Raw genomic sequence first — 21,102 nt, forward strand, 5'->3', positions numbered from 1 at the left:
AAAAACCCTCTCCATATCTAGCGCCGCCATTTTGACTTTTTCGACCCCTGTGACGTCATCTTTGACCTGACCTGAAAATGACCTTAGTAAAAATTGTAGACCTTGTCCGTGCGTATCCGATGCCGTTTACCGCTTGTCGCTATCTTGCTTCGTTCTCGAGATCTCAGGGGGGGCGGTCATCCGCCCCCCCCCCCGTCGGTACTAAGTTGGCGCAGACCCCCGTCGCACTATGGTTGGAAACGGCCTCACGGATGGCCTTGGGCAATTTCGGAATATATGTACATTTGGGGTGTCATTCTGTTGGAAATTGATGAAATGTTTTGAATTGGGCAGAAAAAAATATTTAGTTGCGCATTTAGTCTTCATTATCGTACGTGTAATCGGGAGTTTCTGATAGTGGCTTTTTTGGTGCGCCGTCAAAGGTTTAAACAACCTCGCTGGTGATAGCATGTGGAGTACCTCAATGACGTTGTAAAACTGGATTATTATATATCAAAATAATCCTTGTTATCTTGGCTATCGAGTGGAGTGACTCTTTTCCCCATGCGTGTTCAAAATCAGGAACGGCATTGCATTCTGTTTGCAGTGTCACTACAGCAACATTTGCAAAATTACGTTTATGTTTCATTGGACATACAAAAAGTTCTCCATCGACCTCCATTGAGCTTTTTGGCAGAATAAATCTCTGTTCAATTCTGCGTAAGGGGAACCTAAAAGCAAACTGCGCACTTCTGCGCAAAATCTTCTGTGAAGCTTCATCTCCCGAGGCGTACCTACCCGTCGCTTCGTTAGCAGCAGGTCGGTTCGTCAGTCGTGCAATGGCTTATCCTAATAAGTGATGGTAAGAATCAGGATTGCGGAGTCGTGGTGGCACCAACTCCGACTCCTACTCCGACTCCGACTCCTGGCTCGTTGACATGACTCCGGGCGACTCCGTATCCGACTCCGGACCCCTGCCAATGTTTCGGAGTCGTGATGGAGCTGTTCCGATTCCTACCGACTCCGACTTCCACTGCGGGCTCCTGACCGACTGTGACTCCGACTCCGACTCCTGGCTCGTTACTTCGACTCTGGGTGACTCTGACTCCGACTCCGACTCTGACTCCGACTCTGACTTCGACTCCGCACCCCTCGTAAGAAGTAACTGCTCGCCCCTGCACCTGGAGTATGGATATCGTGCAAACGTGTATGGATATCCTGGAGTATAGATATGGATATCCACTGACAGAACAGACATACAGACATGCTCTAAAAGCCATTACACTGCCAATACCATGGCAAATCCAATGGCTGTCTATGATTTTTGATCATCGTTCTACATTTTCCAAAATCTTGAACTGAATCTTGGCCATTCCTTATTCACTTCTTCTGACTTCTTCACGACCATGATGCATGCATTTCTGAAATTGATCTTTTTTCAACTAAATACGTACTTGTATGATAAAATGAATGTCACCATCGTGTTCTACGCCCAAAAGTACCCATAAAACATGTGTCGTGGGCTGCGAATAGGTACCAGTTTTAATTTTCGGCGTTATGTGCTTACCTGATTGACCTGACTTTGACCCTGGCCTATGTTTGACTGGCCCCTACATGGATCTGACACTCTCTTAGCACTTATATGAAGGGTTGTGCACAGTTGTGACAGAGTTTATGACGAGAGGCACCGATTGCGAGGTTCTAAAGTCCATGCTACTGAAAGCCTGATTTCAAGTGTTTGACCTGACCTTGACCCGACCGGTGACCTCGAAATTCAACTTTCAAGTATTCATCTGAATCGTCTCGTCGCGTTCTTTCGTTTGCCGCCTCGTGCGTTTCGCTGCGCCTATTGGTTCTCGAGTTATCGGCTGGGGGCGTTGAACGCCCCCCCCGGCAAACAGTGGGTGGGGAAATACCCCAACAACTGCCGGGTTAATCAGACGCATTTTTTTGTCATTTTGATCGTCATTTTATTTCTTACTTTTGCCCAATCTAAAAAAAATCATTAATATTTTTTCTCCAATTTTTTACCCTTTATGACAAATAGTAGGACACTGTGCGTCACTACGTTGAAATTTCTCGCCCTAAAGCATAACAACAATATCCATTCAGTGTAGCAGTATTCAAAACATGTTCAAAATGCCTCGCGATATCGATAACATTACGAAAGACATAGGCGACTTATAACATGCTTGCAATGATGACGTCACACACGCGTCACGTGACGTGACCTCGTCGTTTCTGAGTTACTGCATGATGCACGAAAGACACTGGTATACCTATGCAAAGTTTCATCGCAGTCGGTCTACGCATTAACAAGTTATGGGCAAAACATTTTTTCGCGTTGACCCCCGGCCATCCGTAAAGCCGTTTCCAACCATAGTGCGTCGGTGCGCGGGTTAAAGCCTACCTAACGGCTGGATTTAAATATTTGGCGGTCGTAAACGAGCTCCGGAACCTCGTGCGGCGCCGGAACTGCTTCTCCACTAACGCAACAACGCCGCCAACGGAAGGAAACCGAATGGCCCCGTGAGGTCACGCTGGTCGGTGCTCACTGCTCAGTCTCCAGCTGATTTAACATAGGGGCGTAAATCGTAATATCGGCTGGTGCAATTTAGTTTACCCTTTTAGTTGTATTTTACGTCCAACCGGTTTCATAAAGTAATTTCGGATGTATCCATATGCTTTTATTCATTATGAAGTAGTAGATATAGTAAAACACTGTCCAAAACAAACAAAACTAACTATACAACCGGTGCATAAAACTCCCTCCAATCGTGATAAAGCCACCCATTTCTTGCGTGAGTGGCTGTGGATGGCGTAAAATGCACCTCAGATGTAAAATGCTACCACGCCTTATCAAAATCGATCACTGGATGCACCCAATATGCTTATACGTGGGCCTGTTCAGAGACTCGTCTTTATGCTAACTCGGATTCAATGGCCCTCGGCAGAACGGACTATCCCATCAGTAGCCGGGTTTCCCCTTATTCCCGTTATAACTAATAAATTAACTAAAATTTAGCTTTGGTTGCGGATATCAACCTTCGCCCTGCCACAAGTGCTTGTGAGCAGGGGGACAGGGGAGCACGGCTCCCCTTAGCTCCAGAACACTTATAATATACAACATCAATTATTATCTACAAGTGGATACTCTAAGCTGAGATTTTGCTAGTGAGACGTGAAGTTTTCAAGACGCCCAGCCGTCTTTTATCTCGAATTTGTCCTCTTCGGCGTTTTAGTCGTGCCGTTTGCACACCTTTGACGAAGGACATCACCAGCGTTGCCAATGGGTACCCATGGCGTCTCCACTCACCCCTAAGACATAACCCAGTATAATGTCTATCAGACGACAAGGCGCGCTCAGACATGCTCTAATGTATTTATTATGAGGTACTCAAATGTCCACCCCACTTTTCCACGCGTTCCGGTGAACTTGCGGAAAGAAGAAATAAAACTTTTATGGTCTACCGGGCCTAGCAGGTAATGTATGTCGCATCCGTGTGCATTACTGTCAGCAATTGATCTACACAACTGCACTCGTAAAGAGTTTTAAATAATATACGTTTTACATTATATTGAAAATAGCATTCAAAGTATTATCAAATGTCCAATCTGGCTACCCTTATAAAAATACGTTTACTAGGGATATTGAGAAAGTAAATGCAGCGATGACTTTTTGTAATATGCTACTCTAAAATTGTTATAAAATCATGAACCGTAAATTATTATCGTTAGAGAATAATGTGTGACTGGGTGAACGCGTCGGTGGGTGAGCGAATGAGTGAATGAGTGAATGAATGAGTGAGTGAATGAATGAGTGAGTGAGTGAGAGAGTGAGTGAGTGAGTGAGTGAGTGAGTGAGTGAGTGAGTGGGTGAGTGATTGCGTGCGTGCGCGCGTGCATGCATGCATGCGTGGGTGTGTTCGTGCGTGAGTGCGTGCATTAGTGAACATGTGAGTGTATGCGTCCGTCGTGTTTTGGATTGCTATTCAGGTGGTTGTTATGTTGGTGGTTTAATGGTTGGGTGATGTATAGGGAAGCATAATGGATTATCCAAAACTTATGGGTTATATCTTATCGTGCATCTTCCTGACCGCGTGGATAATAACGCCCTTGAGGTACTGTTGTTTATGGTAGAATATCACCCACACCTCCCCTGGCCGGGACACGCAGGCGCTCGTCACAAATGCAGGTGATATCAAATGTGCGGCACGCCCCCAACCAGTTAACCACCGGCCGCCCACGCCAGCGGCGATCGATGCCGGCCGGCTGTTGAGTCGATGCATGTTCCATGCCGGTCGTCGATTAGTGTTACTGGCGCTCACCATGCGCCGCGCGCGCGAGTCACGAGGACGCGGCCGTCCGTGAGCAGTCGTTACAGGCCATGATGAACCACCGGTGGCCGTACGCCGCGCGTGTGGTCCCCCAACTAGTTGGCACTTTATGGCAAAACAGCACACAAGACAGTCCAGAAAGAAAAATATATTATATATTCATGTGATACGGTTGCACGCCATATTACAGCACAGACAACTCGCTCAAACAGCTCCTTGGTATGCCTCCGACCGGAATGAAAATAGTAGGAAGAGATGAACGCTTTTTTTGACGGCGTCCAGTTCTGACTCCAGCGCTAGGTATTGATCATAGATTCACAGGCGTCGATGAGCCAATGCATTTCTAAATGTGGATAATAGATCCAAACGACTGAGTGTCATTCAGTTTTCAGCAACAACACGTGTATATAAATAAACACGGCACGTGACCAATCTCATAAATCGCCGCCAGCCACGCAGTTGGGCAACGCGGCTCACTTTATAACAGCTAAACATCAGACAACTGCGCTCGGCACCATACTATATAAATATACGTTCACAGGAACAGGTTACAGGCGACAAAGTAGAGCGGGTCGCTGTTGGGGCGCGCTGGCGGGCCCGGCCCCGGCCGCCGGCCGTGCACCTGTCTACCGGAGTAGAGGCGCAGCGCTGCCGGCAGAGCTGCCGTCCACCGACCGGCCAGACGGCTAATCCTCTCATTTGCCCAAGTGGCATCGACAAAGGTACCGCCCGGGGCCGGCCGCTGGGCGCAGTGGTGGCGTGCTTGCGGTCCCAGCTGTGGCGTGCTAGCCGCTCAGCGGTCGGCGGCGAACGGCCGGGGCCGGGGCGCGGGCGCGGGCGGGGGCGGGGGCGGCGCCGCGGGGCGCGCCGCGACGGGGCACAGTCGTCGTGGCGCGGTGTCGTGCCGCCGCCAGCGCCGGCTGCCTGCCGGGCGGGCGCCGCGTGCCGGGCGCCGGGCGGCCCGGGGCGCAGGTCGAGACGACCCCACTGGTCACGTGGGCGCCGTGTCTCGGGCGCCCGCGCTATCCGTTCGTGTCGAGCTGTGCCCTCGTGTGGAGCTGGGCCGGTCGGCGGCAGGCGGCACGAGCCCGCCGGCGTGCGGCGAGCGACCCTCAGTACAGCGGCAGCGAGATCCGAACGGGACCATCGCTAGCGACCACCAGACACTGCGCCAACTTAGGGCTGCCGCGGCGACCGAACGACAGACGTACAGACGGACCGAACAGCAGCAAATGAAGATGAAAGAGAGACAGAGAATTATATACAAAGACGATGTCACAAATGTACACAAATGACGGTACATCAGCCGAGATGAACATCACATTTCAACGTGAACAATCCATGAAATGAGACACAAACTGAGATCGCTGAAACAAACCTCCATGGCGAAGGAGAATTCGATCATTTCATTTTCAACAAACGGAAAATGCGTGCCATAGTCCTTCTAACCTCAAGCTTTAGTGGTTCGCGCAAACTACATGGACCAAAATAGAAACCAAAGGCGATGAATAGCAAGACTTGCAGCAATGCAATTACAATTATTACTGAATGCCTCAGGTACTATTAGCGTGATTTATTTATCCACAATAATATCCTGCCCAAATTGCACACAGAATTAATTCTAAACAGTGAAATCGGCAAACAAATGCGGTATGACGGCCGCAGAGACTCGCGCTGGACAGCACGAGTCATTGCAGAACGCACTCGACCCAGCAGATTCACGCCACTTTCAGAACGATCTCACTGAGAAGCTCACACAAGCACGAGCCGACACCCGACTCAGACTCAGCTCAGACTGTGACTCGGTTCAACTAGATTCAGCCTTCAACACCCGCAACCAGAGGGCGCCAAGCGGCGTTCAACAACAGTTGAAACAGAGTTTTTTTTGGGGGGGGGAATAAGAAATCCTGAGACAGTCGCAGTCGGTCATAATGACAATAATAGCTGATGCTTTGACGGGACAAAGTGTCGCTACCATGAGCTGGAGTATTTCATCGATTTAGCATACTGATACAAGCGTATATAACCCCATTGTTCATATTCAATGTGTTAATTACTTCGTCTACAGTGATATTAGCGAGCAAAGGCCATTTTTAGCACTCGACATAGCATAGCTACAGCAGTGTTTCGTGGTAGCGGTGGCTTTTATAGCGTCATTAACGTAGAATACGTCCTAATGCTGTGTGTCCGATTATATTTTTCTGATGATAGTCCTGAGTGCTAGTTTAAAGTGTACGGACATAGTTAAACATCGTTCAATGAATCTTGTTAGCTCGAAATAGCTTTTTCGCGAAAAACCTATTACACGCAACGTCGTAAAAGCACCTTGTTATCAGCATCAAAGAGGGTGGTGAGTTGAGCGAACAGATGTTGGTGGCATTATTGCACTAATAATGAATAAATTTTCATCGCATACATTAGAGACACGAGCAAAGAAGACGCACATTTGTCTATAGATTATAATCATGTGTGCTCGTTCGATAGAGGTTGTATCTAATTATAGATAATACCTGGCAGTTAAGCATATGAATCGAAAAAGTGCAGTGGAGTAATTTAGGGTACCCAAGCACACATATCTGCCTCCTGTCAGGAGGAATAGGTTTTTGATCAGACTTGGGTTTGGTCACCAGTTATATCTGCAAGCTGTAGATGCAAGTTCATACAGAGCAAACAAGGCTGGATCCACCAGAGCGATCCCTACGTCTCCATATGACCCCTTCTTGCCCGAGTATTGCTTTGTTGAGTCTTGAAACGCTCACATTGAATGAATAACCATTTTTCGAAGGAAACAGTAACAGATATTTCCCAGTTCCCACACAGGTGAACTGGCCGTCTTGGTTATGCCAGTGATCAGACAGGGCCCGCATAGGAGGTGCATCAGACCCGCCCAACGCGCCCCCTTCTCGCGGGAGGAGGTGATAACCTCTTCCCATTACACCTGGCACTGAAGAGAGTGAGAGAATGCCTGCGGGCATGCGTATGCCGATTTGACGCTCCTCTGGCGGCGACCCGGAGAGGCGAGGGCGGCCGACAGACAACAGGCGCGAGAAGGCTGACCCACGGAGCTGAACCGGCGCTGAGCCTCACAGACGCGGCCCAACAGCAGGGCCACCAAGGCAGGCGACATGGTGGCCTCATTGGCTAACAGGTTGTTGATAGAACTACATACATGTAGAGCAGATAAGCGTTGATAGGCTGTTGAAACGCGACCTGATTGGGGACACTCCACGTCCGCTAAGCCAGAACTGCATCCCAGTCAGGCCCATATCGCCCTTGAGGTTGGACCGTTTCGACCTCTAGCGGCTGGACGTTCTGACGAAGAGTATGCTGATCTCGCGACGCCAGTGCTTCCGAGGCCTGACGACCGAGAGCGGCGGCAGCGGCAGCGGCGACGGGTACCAGAAGACGAGACGATTTCGGCGGCGATGCGGAGCTGGCTAACCTAGGTCCGGGGGCTCAGCAGGGAGAAGAGAGACGTTGGTCTTCCTGAGCGCTGCTCCAGGTCTCAGCCTCTGATGACCCGGAGAAGCGCGTCCGCCAGCACATTCAGATGTGACTTGGTCTGCAAAGGAGAGAAAGATCCAGTCAGAGAAACGCAGCGAGACAACTTCTGGGACACGTTTCGCAGAAGCAGCAGGACAGGTTTCGTTTATTGGTAGGTATACTGGGGTGCTGTTATGTGATGGATGAGCAACTGCTGACTGGGGGCCTGAAGCTGGCCGGGACTGCGACTGTTTGACATTTGGCTTCCTACAACCTGGTCCAATTTCTTCACTATTCACCCTGGGGCTGTTGGCTAGTGAAGCTAAACAGACCCATGGTGTGTCAAAAGTGGAAATAGCCGCCCGGCTTTAGTTCGCCAGCCTTGTCAATAGATGGCAGTACTACAATATGGGCAGCGGATCGTGCAATTGACGTCAAATTTTCGTTACCTGCTAAGAATTGAATGGCGGATCTTTTCATGCAAGATTCAAGTAAATCGGTCCACAACTTTTCTAGCAACAGAGATATAAAGTCAAACACCCTGCCAGAGCGGCGGCGCGGCGGCCGGCGGCGCCGCGCCGCCGCCGGCCGCCGAATGGCGGCGCTGAACGGTTCCGAATTGGCACTGCACTAAAACCTGTTAACTGCTGGGAATAGTTATTACAGCAAAATTTTCATTCAAGTCAGGAATAACCAAGGGCAGGAAGTATGTGTGCTTGTGTGCGTACTGTGTAAGCCAAGAAACTGCATTAGCAGATACTCGCTAATATTAGATCCAGCCAAGTCCAAACGCATTCCAGGGGATGTGTTTCTAATGGGCCAACAATATTTATCGTTCGAGGGCGGATACAGTTTTAAAAATACAAAAAATATTTTTGCACAGCTCTATTCCTTGAACAATTCTCTTCAACGCCTCATTCCTAGTTAAGCAAATTAGCCCACCCTGGTTGAATAAATAAGGCGATTTCGCCACAAGGTCGCGGAAAACCGACCGAAAACGGCCGCGCTCAACGTTAATTTGGGCATGCAGACTCTTAAAAACTCGCATTGGGCGGATAGGGTTCCCCAGGTATTGGCTCCAAAACACCGCATTCGGCTCCCGAATACGTCCAAGTGACCCGCCTCGTTCCTAGTTAACCCTCGCCCGCACATGGGGGGGGTGGTTGCCACCCCCCCCAGGCAGTCTTTCTGCTCTGCATTCAACATTTTTAGAGCTAGAAAGCTGATTTTTCGTATAGCTGCTCGTCTATCCTTTCTCGATGTCCACTGAAAATTTCAAGTTTCTGTGATTTTTGGTTTCGGAGATATGACCTTGTTTTTCAGGTCATGTCATGACCCAAATGGCCAATTCTCAACATCTTGCGTTTGCCATGGGCCTTGTGAGCTTTTGACACCCTGATTTCGGCCTTTTTTGCCAGTCTTACCTCCCACCTATCATGGAACATGTTGTTCGACGATGTACAGGGGTCAAGGTCAGGGTCAAGGTCAACCTAGGTCATCTAAGATAATTGCGTTTTAGGCAAGCTGAATTTACTTTTTGTGAAGTTTTTTGACTGCATTTTTGGTAAAAGCTTCTCAGATCATGATTTCATGTGATATGGACCCAAAAACAATCGGTGCACACATCAGTATACACACAGACACACACAGACATACAAACACATATAATTGACCTTGACCTAACTTGACCTGAAATGACCTCAGCAGCAAAATTCTGGTCGGATAGTGTGACAAAGAGGTTCTAGCTGGCTTGGCACCAGAAAACAGCATCGTCATCGGTATTTGATAAGCAGCGCACTTGATATCCAACGGTGACCCAAAACAGCAACATTTTTTAGTTTGACCTGACCTGGAAGGTCAATGACTGACCTGAGAAGGTAAAACTGGGTATCATTGGATTCGTCTCTTCCCAAAGAATCTTTTTGGTCTTTACTGCTAAGCTCTATCTCCAACAGGAACGAAATGGCGCGGGGGGGGGGTGGCAACCACCCCCCCCATGTGCGTTCTAGGATGGCAAAATGGCATGTGCGGGCGAGGGTTAAGCTCTAATTAGATCAAGTGACTCATAAGGAGCGAAAAAGCGACAAAAAGCATGAATTTCCCTATGGCGGCGGGCTGCCGGGTTGCCAGACGGCGCACCGGCTATTTCCACTTTTGACACACCATGCAAATAATTCAATTGCTTGTGTAAAAGTGTGTTGCAATTGAAACGGTAGACTGTAGGTATATAAGTACACACCTACTTAGTGCATCAACAGCGTATGCTATTCAAAAAACAGGGAAGGTATTGCACCACAGCTCATGCAATAACTACGCACTTACCTAGTGACCAACTGCTAATTGCTATCTACGTATGGCAATTTTCTATGCACTTAGAGCATGCATAAAAGCTCCGTATAATTTACCTAATCGTGGAATATTTTATGACCGTTTAGGGCCGCACGCCTGTCCAGCGATTATCATATGCCGCTTATAAAGACGGCACCGTATGCGGGCCACATATGGGAAACGGACTAGCCTAGCGGCGAGCATATTGCTGGGCGAATTTCTGGTCTGGAGATACCGCATTCCCTCCGGACTCCCCGGTGCCCGCGGCAGCTGGGATACGGACAGCCGCCTCCCAGTGGACGCGGAGAAGGCGAGGACCAATGCCGCAGGGTGTCACGGACTGACGAAAACTCCCCCGAGGGCATGACAGCGGAGGATAGCACCGCTTACGGATTCTCTCCGCATACGGATTTACGGACGGGCCCGTCCAATGTCCTCGGGCTGTCCCTCTAAATCGCGCCTGCCCACTCTGATAAATGTGCGTTTGTGTGGGTGTGTTTTTGCAGCTGCGTCCAGAAATGCCACTTCATCATTGATGGCCGCCAAAGGAATCCTGAGTGCCAGGTCGCTCCTCGGAGTCCACCATTTTCGCCTGTTCTGCTTTTTGTTCGACGGACGAACTACGCGGGAATGAAAACAGACACCGAAATGGAGCCACACTAGGGACAGTCATTACATTAGTTCAGCTGGGAGGGTCTGGAAAAGTTGCGAGCCTCGAAAAAAGCGTGACTCTGAGTGAGTCCCAGTCAACATCGCTCCTTTTTCTGAGCGTTGTCGAGGTGACCAGGTGCCGCGAAACGACGGGCTGCCTACTTCCACAGGAAGGGGGACCAGTGGCGTTGGTAGATGTGTGTGTGTGGGGGGGGGGGCTGGACCGTCACTCGACCCAGGCTATAGGTCGGCGCTATTGATCGGACAATCTTGTGCGTGTGCGTCCAATCATGTGAAATGACTGAAAGACACTGTCCACCGGCTATAAACACACGCCACAGTTTGCCTACAAACACGTCGTCCTGGCCACAGAGTGCGGTGTTTGTACCGACGGTGTCGTCTTTAGTGTGGGTGCCGGTGTCAGTGTTAGTTTCTGCTTCTGCGTCTGCGTCAGTGTCAGTGTCAAAGTCGGTGTCGGTATCACTAGCAGTGCCTGTATCCCAGTCTGCTCTAGAAACTTGAAAATGCGTCTGTGTTTTTCTCTCTAGTTCCCGTGTCGGGATCTGTGTCTCAATGTCAGTGTCAGTGTCAGACTCGGTGTCAGTGTTGGCGTCGGAATTACTGTTTGTGCCGCTGTCAGTATCAGTTTCAGTGTCAGTGTCGGGGTCATTATCATTTCGGTATCGGTGTCAGTGTCTCCCCCGCTGATACAGTTCAAACACTCACCGTTTTATAGAAGAGGCAGTTGCGACGATCCTCGTCCTCGCCCCCCGGACACGAGTTATAACCGTCGCAGAGTAAGTGATCGTCTATACAGAGATAGCGATCGTATATGTTGGGCGTTGGACACGCGAACCGGTCCATCCCCTCCTCCGTCGGGGGACACTCTGAAACAGACACAAAAAAGGAGCTCAGTGAACAGTGAACATAACTTAGGTTGCAGAAGAGGATCAGTCTTACCCGGTCGAGCTGTGATACTGAAAATAAACACGGAAGGGGATGAGATACGAACAACGGTATCAGTGCTTGGTGGCGACATTTTGTGTTGTTCAGTGTCAAGATACAACATCTGCTTTATCTGTAACGTGCGATGTTTCTTTTTCTTACATTATCTACAAATGTTTGTTGGTAAGCGGTAAACTTTAACAACAGAGACATGCTCTTTACGCTGGCGCTTTTCTTTCAAAGTCCTATCCGTTGCTGATAAGGCACTCATCAGCCGAACTCCGATCCTGTATCCACCTAAGTATACAAATGCATAATTTGCTATTTTTCGGTCTGAGCTAAGTCAGCACAAACTACTTAAGCAGCTCGGAGCCGGGCAGAAGCAACCAATCAAAGACGCCCAAAGTTGGCCACGGCCGGCACAATGGCAGACAGCGCTAACTTCGGTCGGCCAATCGAGCCGCCGGCCGGTGACTGAACGTGGTGCAACAGCGCCGCTCCTACGTATGTAGTCGATGGTAGGGCTACGCCGGTCGCGTGAGCACGGGCCTCTTCACTGGGCGGCACGGCGGTAGCTGAGAGCGATTCAGCATCCACGTCCGTGGTTCCAGCAACCACGTTCGTGGCTTCAGCAACCACGTGGCTTCACGTCCGTTCTACGTAGAAAAGTACGACCAGTCTCAAAAGCGGGCGGGACGACGTCCAATGGCATCCTATTGATGTGCGTACATCTTATCGTAATATAATCCGTCCCAGTGGTATACACTATACAGCCAATGCACAAAGGCAAACGGCCTATCCTAGTAGAGGAGGACCTGTCTTAGCAGCGTTCGGTCCGTCGTGGTAGGTTATGATCCGTTCCTGTGGCGTACGGCCCGGGCCAGTTACCGAGCATGAGCCTTCGATCGATGGCGTCCCGTGAGCCGGAAGACGCGCTTAGCGGGAGCCAGCTACTACTGATGGGACCGGGCACACAAGGTCCAAGTACAATCGCAGTATATTGACCATTGTAGGGACTGGATTTTCCCACATATGGCTTCAGCTATTGTATATAATATTAGAATGTATAGTGACTTACAATACACTCATGAACACGGAGATGAGCTTTTCTCTTTCGATGTCGTATCTGTTTCTTTATTTCCACATTTGGTGTACATAAGTAAACCATTCTATTTATCATTTCCATCTTTCCTTTCCTTATTTTTCTCTCCCAGCCAGCAGGGTGACTGCGCAGTTGCACCAGGGCTGCTACCGGCACCATTCGAGTTTGTTCGAATCAACTTTAATGCCAATGAATCAAATTGCCCTTTCGTGTCTTCTGATTTGTTAAAACTCCATCTCATTTGCTCAGCAACTCACTCGATTTAGCTCGCGCTGCCGGTAGCGGGGTCGCTATCTTTAAAATCTGGCGCCACCAGACGAGGCCGTCGGGCGATCAGCCGCCCACAGGCTGGCCAGATGAGCCAGTTCATGTTCCTGACACGAAGCGCTGGCCTGGATGGCAGCCGCGGGCAGGAGGAGCAGACGGCTGCCGCAGGGCCGACGTCACAGCGCCGCATGATGAAACACTGTGCTCGCAAACTGCTGTATCTCCTAGGCAAAAGGTCAAAGAAACAACAAACACCGTCTAATAAAAACAACAGAGTCTGAAGTAATGTAATGTTAAAATGCAGTACTGAGGATCATGACTTATAAAACTGCAAAGCCAATTATTACGACTCATTCTATAGCCACCTCTGCTTATACTGCAGAATCCGTTTATTTGGCCACGTTCCCGAGGCGGTAGCCATCTCGCTCTGCTCTCAGCTCTCGCGAACCCAAACTGACAGTGGCAGGGCACAGGGTACTGTCAGGGCACATCAGGGCACATTCAGCCCCACTCAGCGACCGATTTCAGGCAGGGGTTCTTCTGCATTGCAATATATGGAGGACAATGGTTACCAGTCGGACATGGCCCGGCTCACCGAGTCAAGTGTGGGCGTTTGTTTCAGGGTCATTGCTCCGGTGATAAAATTAACCCGCGCCGTGCTGGTGGCCTGAACTTTCCGCCGAGTGCTGGGGGGGGGGGGGCGTTTTCACGCCCCCCCCCCCCGTCTAACTCGGCTCCTGGGCCACGTAGCGACACGCGGTAAGCGGCAATCGAAAGAGCGTCAAAAATAAGGACGACAACACTTCGGTCATTTTTTGGGTCAGGTCAAAGGTCAGGTCACCAGAGGTCACCAAAGGTAAAATGTTGACTATTTCAACATTTTGGAAACTGCCAACGGCTATCTCGGGAACCGATAGAGCTACAGCGCCGCGGAAAAGCGCATTCGATAGCCCTTTTACAGACCTTTCTGAGTAATGTTCTCAGATTTGACCTCAGGTCAACGGTTTAGCCTCCAGAGGGCAAAAACTCCAAAAATAGCCGTTTTTACGAAAAACGTTTTTTCGTCAATAACTTTTGACTCATAAGAGCCATGACATTACTTTTGCCAGCATCGTGTTCCTCTCGTCGAGACGCGTCGAATGAACTATTCGTTGACCTTGAAAGGTCATTTTGAAAATTTGACCTCAGGTCAAGGTCATGACCTGACCGAAAAGGGTCATGTTGCATATCAGTCGATCCGTATCGTCGAGCTGAACACATCTGACGTGTTTTCACCGCTCTAACACGTCTCTATCAAAAGTTATAGCCAAAAAACTGCTGGCGACCGTTCATGACCTGAGATGACCTCAGGGGCACACAGAGGGGTCACAGGTGCATTTTTCCTATTCAGTGTGTCATGTTTACCTATGAACCGATGTTTGAGAGCGTTTTGAACGATATTCGTCCAAAAGAGGCGCATTTCAATTTTCTCCCATTGACTTATAATGGAGAGGTCGCAAAATTGACCTGACCTTAGGTCACAGATATCAAAAATCCGAGATATACATTTTATACATACTGTTACTCATATCAATCGCTGAAAGTTTCAAAGTGATCGTTCAGTCGGTGTAGCTATAGCGAGCCTTTGAACTTTTTCTGAGGTAAGGTCACTTGACGTGACCTGGTGACCTGACCTTGAACGGCCTAGGTCTGAAATTTTCACAACATGTGCGGAAATGATGTAGGAACACGTGTACCAAAAACGGCGGCGCTGCGCGCCGCCGTTTTTGAGATATTCGCGAAAAACCTGAGGGGGGGGGCGTAAAAACGCCCCCCCCCCAGCACGGCGCGGGTTAACCCGCGCCCTGATTGGGGGCCATTTTGCCCCCACCCCCCTGTGGTTTTTCTTGAATAGCGAAAAAACAACGGTGTGCAGCGACGCTAACTTTTCAGTACCTTTTGAGACATTAACCCTCGCCCTGGCAGGGGGGGGGGGGTCGATGCGACCCCCCCCCCTAAGGTTTTTCGAAGATCGCTAAATTTGGCACAGCCTATGGGGCAACCTTTTTACATATGACCTGAAAATTTCAGGTCCGGGTGACCTTGGGTCAGGTCACCAGGTCAGAAAAAAACGGTACAAGGTCATGGTCAAATTTCAATTTTCTTTTTGCACCTGTCCAACTCACAGTTTTGGACTGATTTCCTTCAAACTTTCAGGATGTGCTAAATTCACCGAGTTGTATAACATATAGCTCGTTTTTTTTAGGTCACGGACCTGAGGTCAGTTAGAGGTCATTACGTCGTAATGTTAAGCCTATGGGAAAATACTAAATTCCGAAAATACTGGAGATATCTACTTCTTTCTATCACTTTTGTGCTTTGAATCCATAGTAATTAACAGCAGGTCACTTGGTGCTTCGTTGTTTGGTGTACTTATCCATGGGTCAGGTCAAATGAGGTCAACTGAGGTCAAATGACGTTTTTGCCAATAACTTGGCACATAATGACGCTAGAGCTTAAAAAGTGGTATCATTGTGTTCCTGGTGATCAGCCGAATCGAATGATATGCGATATGATGCAATTTGATTAACTTGAACTTAATTTATAATTTTAAAGGGAGATTATGACCTTTTCCCACAAAATCTGAGTTAGGACCATTTTCTGACAAAACACAACAAGTTATAATGTAAATTAAAACCATTTTGCTCAATTCGGTACCTTGCCGCAAATATCTCAACTTGAAGTCACGTTAGCGGGGAGCGCTGAAAATGACCGTTGAATAAGTACTTACATCACTTTTTGGTACTTGCATGTAATTTTGTAAAATGAGCGTATTCATTACATTTGATCTTCATCACATCTAGTTAGTTAATGGTCGTCTATAGTGCCTTCAAAAGATATTCATGGTTTGGGGGTGGTTTATATCTAAATTTACGCAACTATTTTTCCTGTTCATCATCTGTCGCCATATGCTGCTATTTTAGTAGCAACGACTCAATTTTGAATCGGTCCCGCCGACTGCACAATAAAAGAAGATAGATACAACACTTTTGCGGCATCACTGAAAAACTTATGCAGTACTGTTATCGAAATTCTCATAACACCGTTCGACAAACCTGAAGTCTTTTTGAAATAAATATGCTTGTATTTTTCGCTTCAGGCTCTGAGGCCAAAATAATGAATTTCGTAGTCGCAATCGCAAGATTTGGCTGCGTTTCTGGCGCTTGCCGTTCATTTGTGGCGCAAAATAATACTTGGAAACAAAGAAGAGTAGGCACTATGTACCCCCGAATTAGAATCTAATTAATTCTAAACCGAATTAACTCTAATTCAAATTAGAATCCTTACAACCAAGCAACGACAAGGCGATAACATAAACAAAAACCCAAGCGTCGCTGTTTGAAACAAAAGCGCCATATACTGCGACTTTTTTATAGAGAAGGACAACGCATTTCGGTGGGTGTTACAAGTACTGCAAGTACTGCTTCTTTTTTGCAAAAATAAAACCTTTTTCACATACGAAAATGTGCTAGGAAATTTTCATATTTTATAGAAACTACAGTAGAAATAGTATAGATGTCGAGTAATTTTTATTTAAGAAAAAAGAAAGCTCATTATCTCCCTTTAAGTTTACTTAAAATTTAAGAAAAACTTTAGGTACACTTAAGCAAGATCAAAAGTATATCATTCGACGCGCCTTGACGTGCTGAGTTCACTGGTGCTATTTTTGCTCTATCTTAATTAGATCAAAAGTTATAAGCGAGAAACTTTTGACCTGTTTTTAGCGAAATTTTTACATTTATACCCCCCAAACCCCCCTAAATATTGACCTAGAGCAACCAAATTTGCACAGGGGCGAGAACTCCAGGGGGCCCACCTACCTACCAAATTTGGTGTTTCTAGGTGTCATAGGAGCCAATCGCGAGGGGGGGTCGCATCAACCCCCCCCCCCTGCCAGGCCGTGTAATGAAAAATGCCCTGCCAGGGCGAGGGTTAACCCTCGCCGGTAAACGGTGTTTTGCCACCTTCGCCCATGCAGGGGGGGGGGTTGGTGCGACCCGGCCCCCGCCGAAGTTAGTTGGTAGCACTGCTGCTCCACGGCGTACATTTCCTACCAGCCCATAGGGTTTACATGTTAACCCGCGCCCGGCTGGGGGTCCTGGATTTCCACGCCCTGCTGGGGGGGGGGTGTTTGAACACCCCCCCTTTTAACTCGGCTCCTGGGCCACGTAGCGATACGCGGAAGGCGGCGTTCGAAAGAGCGTCAAAAATAATGAGGAAATCACTTCGGTCAATTTTTTGGTCAGGTCAAAGGTCAGGTCACCAGAGGTCATTGAAGGCAAAATTTCGCCGATTTCCAGGTCGAATGTCAACAATTTCCAAGAAGCCAACGCATAACTCGGGAACCAATAGAGCTACAGCGCCGCGGAAAAGCGCATTCGATAGCCCTATTAACGCCATTTCTGAGTAATTCTCTCGGATTTGACCTAACGTCAACGGTTTTGCCTGCAGGGGGCAAAAACTGCTAAAATAGCCGATTTTTTCGAAAACAGTTTTTCTGCAATAACTTTTGACCCAAGCATTGTACGAGCTTACTTTTACCGGCATCGTGTTCCTCTCGTCAAGACGCATCGAATAAACTAAGACTTGACCTTGAAAGGTCAACTTGAAAATTTGACCTCAGGTCAAGGTCATGACCTGACCGGAAAGGGTCATGTTGCATATCAGTCGATCCGTATCGTCGAGCTGAACACATCTAAGGCGTTTTCATCGCTCTAGCATGCCTCTATCAAAAGTTATTTGCGAAAAACTGTTAGATACCATTCGTGACCTAAGATGACCTCAGGGCATAAACAAGGGTCACGGACACCATTTTCAAGTTCAGTGTGTCTAAACCACTTGTAATTCGGTGTTTGGGAGTGTTTATAATGTCTTTCATCCAAAAGAGGCGCATTTCAATTTTCTCCCATTGACTTATAATGGGGAGGTCGCAAAATTGACCTGACCTTAGGTCATCGATATCAAAATTCTGAGATATACATTTTGTACATGCTATTGCTCTTAGCAATCGCTGAAAGTTTCAAAGCGATCGGTCACTCGGTGTAGCTATGACAGACATTGAAACTTTTTATGAGGTGAGGTCACTTCAAGTGACCTGGTGACCTGACCTTGAATGACCTTGGTCTGAAATTTTCACAACATGTGTAGAATCGATGTATGATAAGGTGTACCAAAAACGGCGGCGCTCCGCGCCGCCGTTTTTGAGATATTCGCGAAAAACCACAAGGGGGGGTGTTCAAACACCCCCCCCCCCCCCAGCAGGGCGCGGGTTAAATGGCCTGTTTTCGGGGAGCGATATCTCGGTCAACTTTTGAGGGAATCAATGGCTCTTAGTCTCAAATGATAGATCGATGAATTTTCTTTCGACAATTCCTCTACCATTTTTCACGAAACCCAGCTGATCTTCTACGGCGTACAGGGTAAAGATTTCTCTGCACGCCAGCACCCGCGATCCGCCTCTCCGATCGTCGGCACGTGGTCCTGGTAGCGCAGTCGGTAGCGTATCGGGCTACGGATCCGAGGCTCGTGAGTTCGAATCCTGGGAGCGCTGCGTGATTTTGGCTAGAATTGAATGATGTAGATGCTTGAATGTTTGCATAATCAATTATTAATAGCTAATTGAACATATCTGCCCACTGATCGGCCCCTAAAACCTGTTATTTAAGAAATTTAAGAAATGAATGTCACGTGCGCGTCACGACTGCCAACCATAAGCGCTACCATATTTTAGTTTGAACTAACTTTTTGCTAATCCCGACCACATATAGTAGGTTTTCTAGTAGTTATACTAGAAATTCCTACCAAAGTTCGTCCTACCCTTCACTCATAGGTGTAGGAACAGGGGGGGGGGACGGGGGGGCCGTTGGCCCCCACTTTTCATATTGGGGGGGCCAGTAATGTTAACTGCCCCCCCCCCCACTTTTTGCCGAACTTTTAAATGTATTTGTATGTATCACCCTGAAGAACAAACCTGACGGTTCTCCGGCCTGCCCTTCCATGAAGATTTCCATTTGTGCTTCATCGTTATTGAGTGCAATTTTCCTCCACCCAATGAAAGGCAACTATGTCAGAAGCAATAAGTGGCAGCTTAGGGACAGCGCGCGCTGCAAAGAGAGACAATACTGGTGCAGCAGAATGCGTAAACGGCGTAAACTAGCAATTTATGTTAGGCGGCCTTGCATTATTTGATCGGTTACTGGCATAGGCGTAGGAACAGGGGGAAGGGGCAAGGCAATGGTCCCACACTTTCGAATGGGGGCCAGCAATTGTAACTGCCCCCCCCCCCACACACACACACCTTTTTCTGACTTTTCACTTCTCACGTTTCACGCTCGCTCGTAATAAAAATGTTTTTGGATGCTTCTGGAATTTGCATGGATGCCAACCAGTGGCGGATCCAAGGTGGGGTCACATGGGTCATGCCCCCTTGGGGCCCGGGGGCACCATAGGCCTACCAGGGGCACCACCGACCTATCAGGGGCACCACAGACCTGACAGGGGCACCACCGACCTGTCAGGAGCACCATCGGCCTAGCAAGAGCACCACTGGTCTGTCAGGGGCACCACAGACCTGTTAGGGGCACCACAGGTCTTCCAGGGGCACCAAAGGCCTTCCAGGGGCACCACCGACCTCGCAGGGGCACCTTGGGCCTGTCAAGGGCACCACGGACCTGTCAGGGGCACCTCAGGCTTGTCAGGGCCCAGGGGCACCACAGTCCTTTCAGGAGCACCACAGGCCTGTCAGGGGCACCACAGGTCTGCCAGTGACACCACAGACCTTCCAGGGGCACCGCAGGCTTGCCAGGGGCACCCACTGGCCTCGCAGGGGCACCTTGGGACTGTCAGGGGCATCACGTGCCTGTCGGGGACACTTCAGGCTTGTCAGGAGCACCACAGTCCTGTCAGGGCCCAGGGGCACCAGCTGCCTAGCAGGGGCACCACGGCCTCGCAGGGGCACCACCGGCCTCGCAGGCACCATGGGCCTGTCGCTGGCACTTCAGGCTCGTAAGGAGCACCACAGTCCTTCCAGGGGCACCACAAACCTGCCATGGGCACCTGCGGCCTAGCAAGAGCACCACAGGCCCGCCAGGGGCACCACAGGCCTGCCAGGGCAAAAACAAATAAATAAAAAATGAAAATAGGGCAACACCAAAATTAAGTGGCCGAAATCAGTTGAGGTTTTAATTTTGGGTATAGGTAGGGGCACTACTTCGATTCATGACCCTCCCCTTGGAGTTTTCCTGGATCCGCTCCTGGTGCCAACGCGGCTGCGGAGGTCAGGGGCAGGGCTGCGGAGTCGATGGATTTTCGGTGACTCCGACTCCGACTCCGGCTTTCAAAAACCAGCTCCGACTCCGACTCTGACTCCAGGCAGAACTGTCGACTTCGAACGACTCCAACTCCCGACTCCGACTCCGCAGACCTAGCAGGGCTGCGGAGTCGACAGATTTTCGGTGACTCCGACTCCGACTCCGACTCCGACTCCGGTTGCAACTGTCGACTCCGACCGACTCCGACTCCGACTCCGACTCCGACTCCGCAGCCCTGGTCAGGGGGACGCGTCCATTAGATTTAATTTCTGGACAGGAGTCTCCCCGAGATTTTGGTCGATTTTTTTTCTTGTCACGTTTTTTTTACCAATTTGAGCATGCTTGCGAAAATAAAGTGGCCGAAATCCGAGGAGAAAATGGATTTTGGGGGTAGGTGAGGTTTTGTGCCTCTGGGAGCCTGCCCCCCCCCCCCCCCCACTTTTGAAAACGTTCCTACAACTATGCCTTCACTTGATAACCTGGGTGCGACCCCCTGGCGTTTGAAAACGGAGCGTCGTAGAGCTTAGCGGAAAAGACCAACGGATTGCTCTCAACGAGATCTCGCGATTGGTGGTATATTTTTGGTCATAGGTCAACATTTGACCTACTTATGACCGGTCAAAGGTCAAATTTTCGGAAAATCTAACTTTTTCAGATTTCC

The 21,102-nt window shown here is 49.0% G+C and overlaps 1 protein-coding gene across 1 annotated transcript in view; it reads right to left on the minus strand.

Moving 5' to 3' along the window:
- Positions 1–4,448: 4,448 nt before the first annotated feature.
- LOC122393265 overlaps positions 4,449–21,102 on the minus strand; it is a 36,947-nt gene continuing 20,293 nt past the window's right edge. Inside the window, exons 2-3 of the mRNA XM_043389146.1 lie at positions 11,505–11,665; positions 4,449–7,878 (exon numbers count right to left, since the gene is read on the minus strand). Of these exons, the coding sequence (XP_043245081.1) occupies positions 7,822–7,878; positions 11,505–11,665 (218 nt within the window). The 3' untranslated portion in view covers positions 4,449–7,821. The remainder of the gene's footprint in view (positions 7,879–11,504; positions 11,666–21,102) is intronic.

This window comes from Amphibalanus amphitrite, unplaced genomic scaffold, assembly GCF_019059575.1.
Source record: "Amphibalanus amphitrite isolate SeventyFive unplaced genomic scaffold, NRLGWU_Aamphi_draft 000526F_arrow, whole genome shotgun sequence".
NCBI classification, from domain to species: Eukaryota; Metazoa; Arthropoda; class Thecostraca; order Balanomorpha; family Balanidae; genus Amphibalanus; species Amphibalanus amphitrite.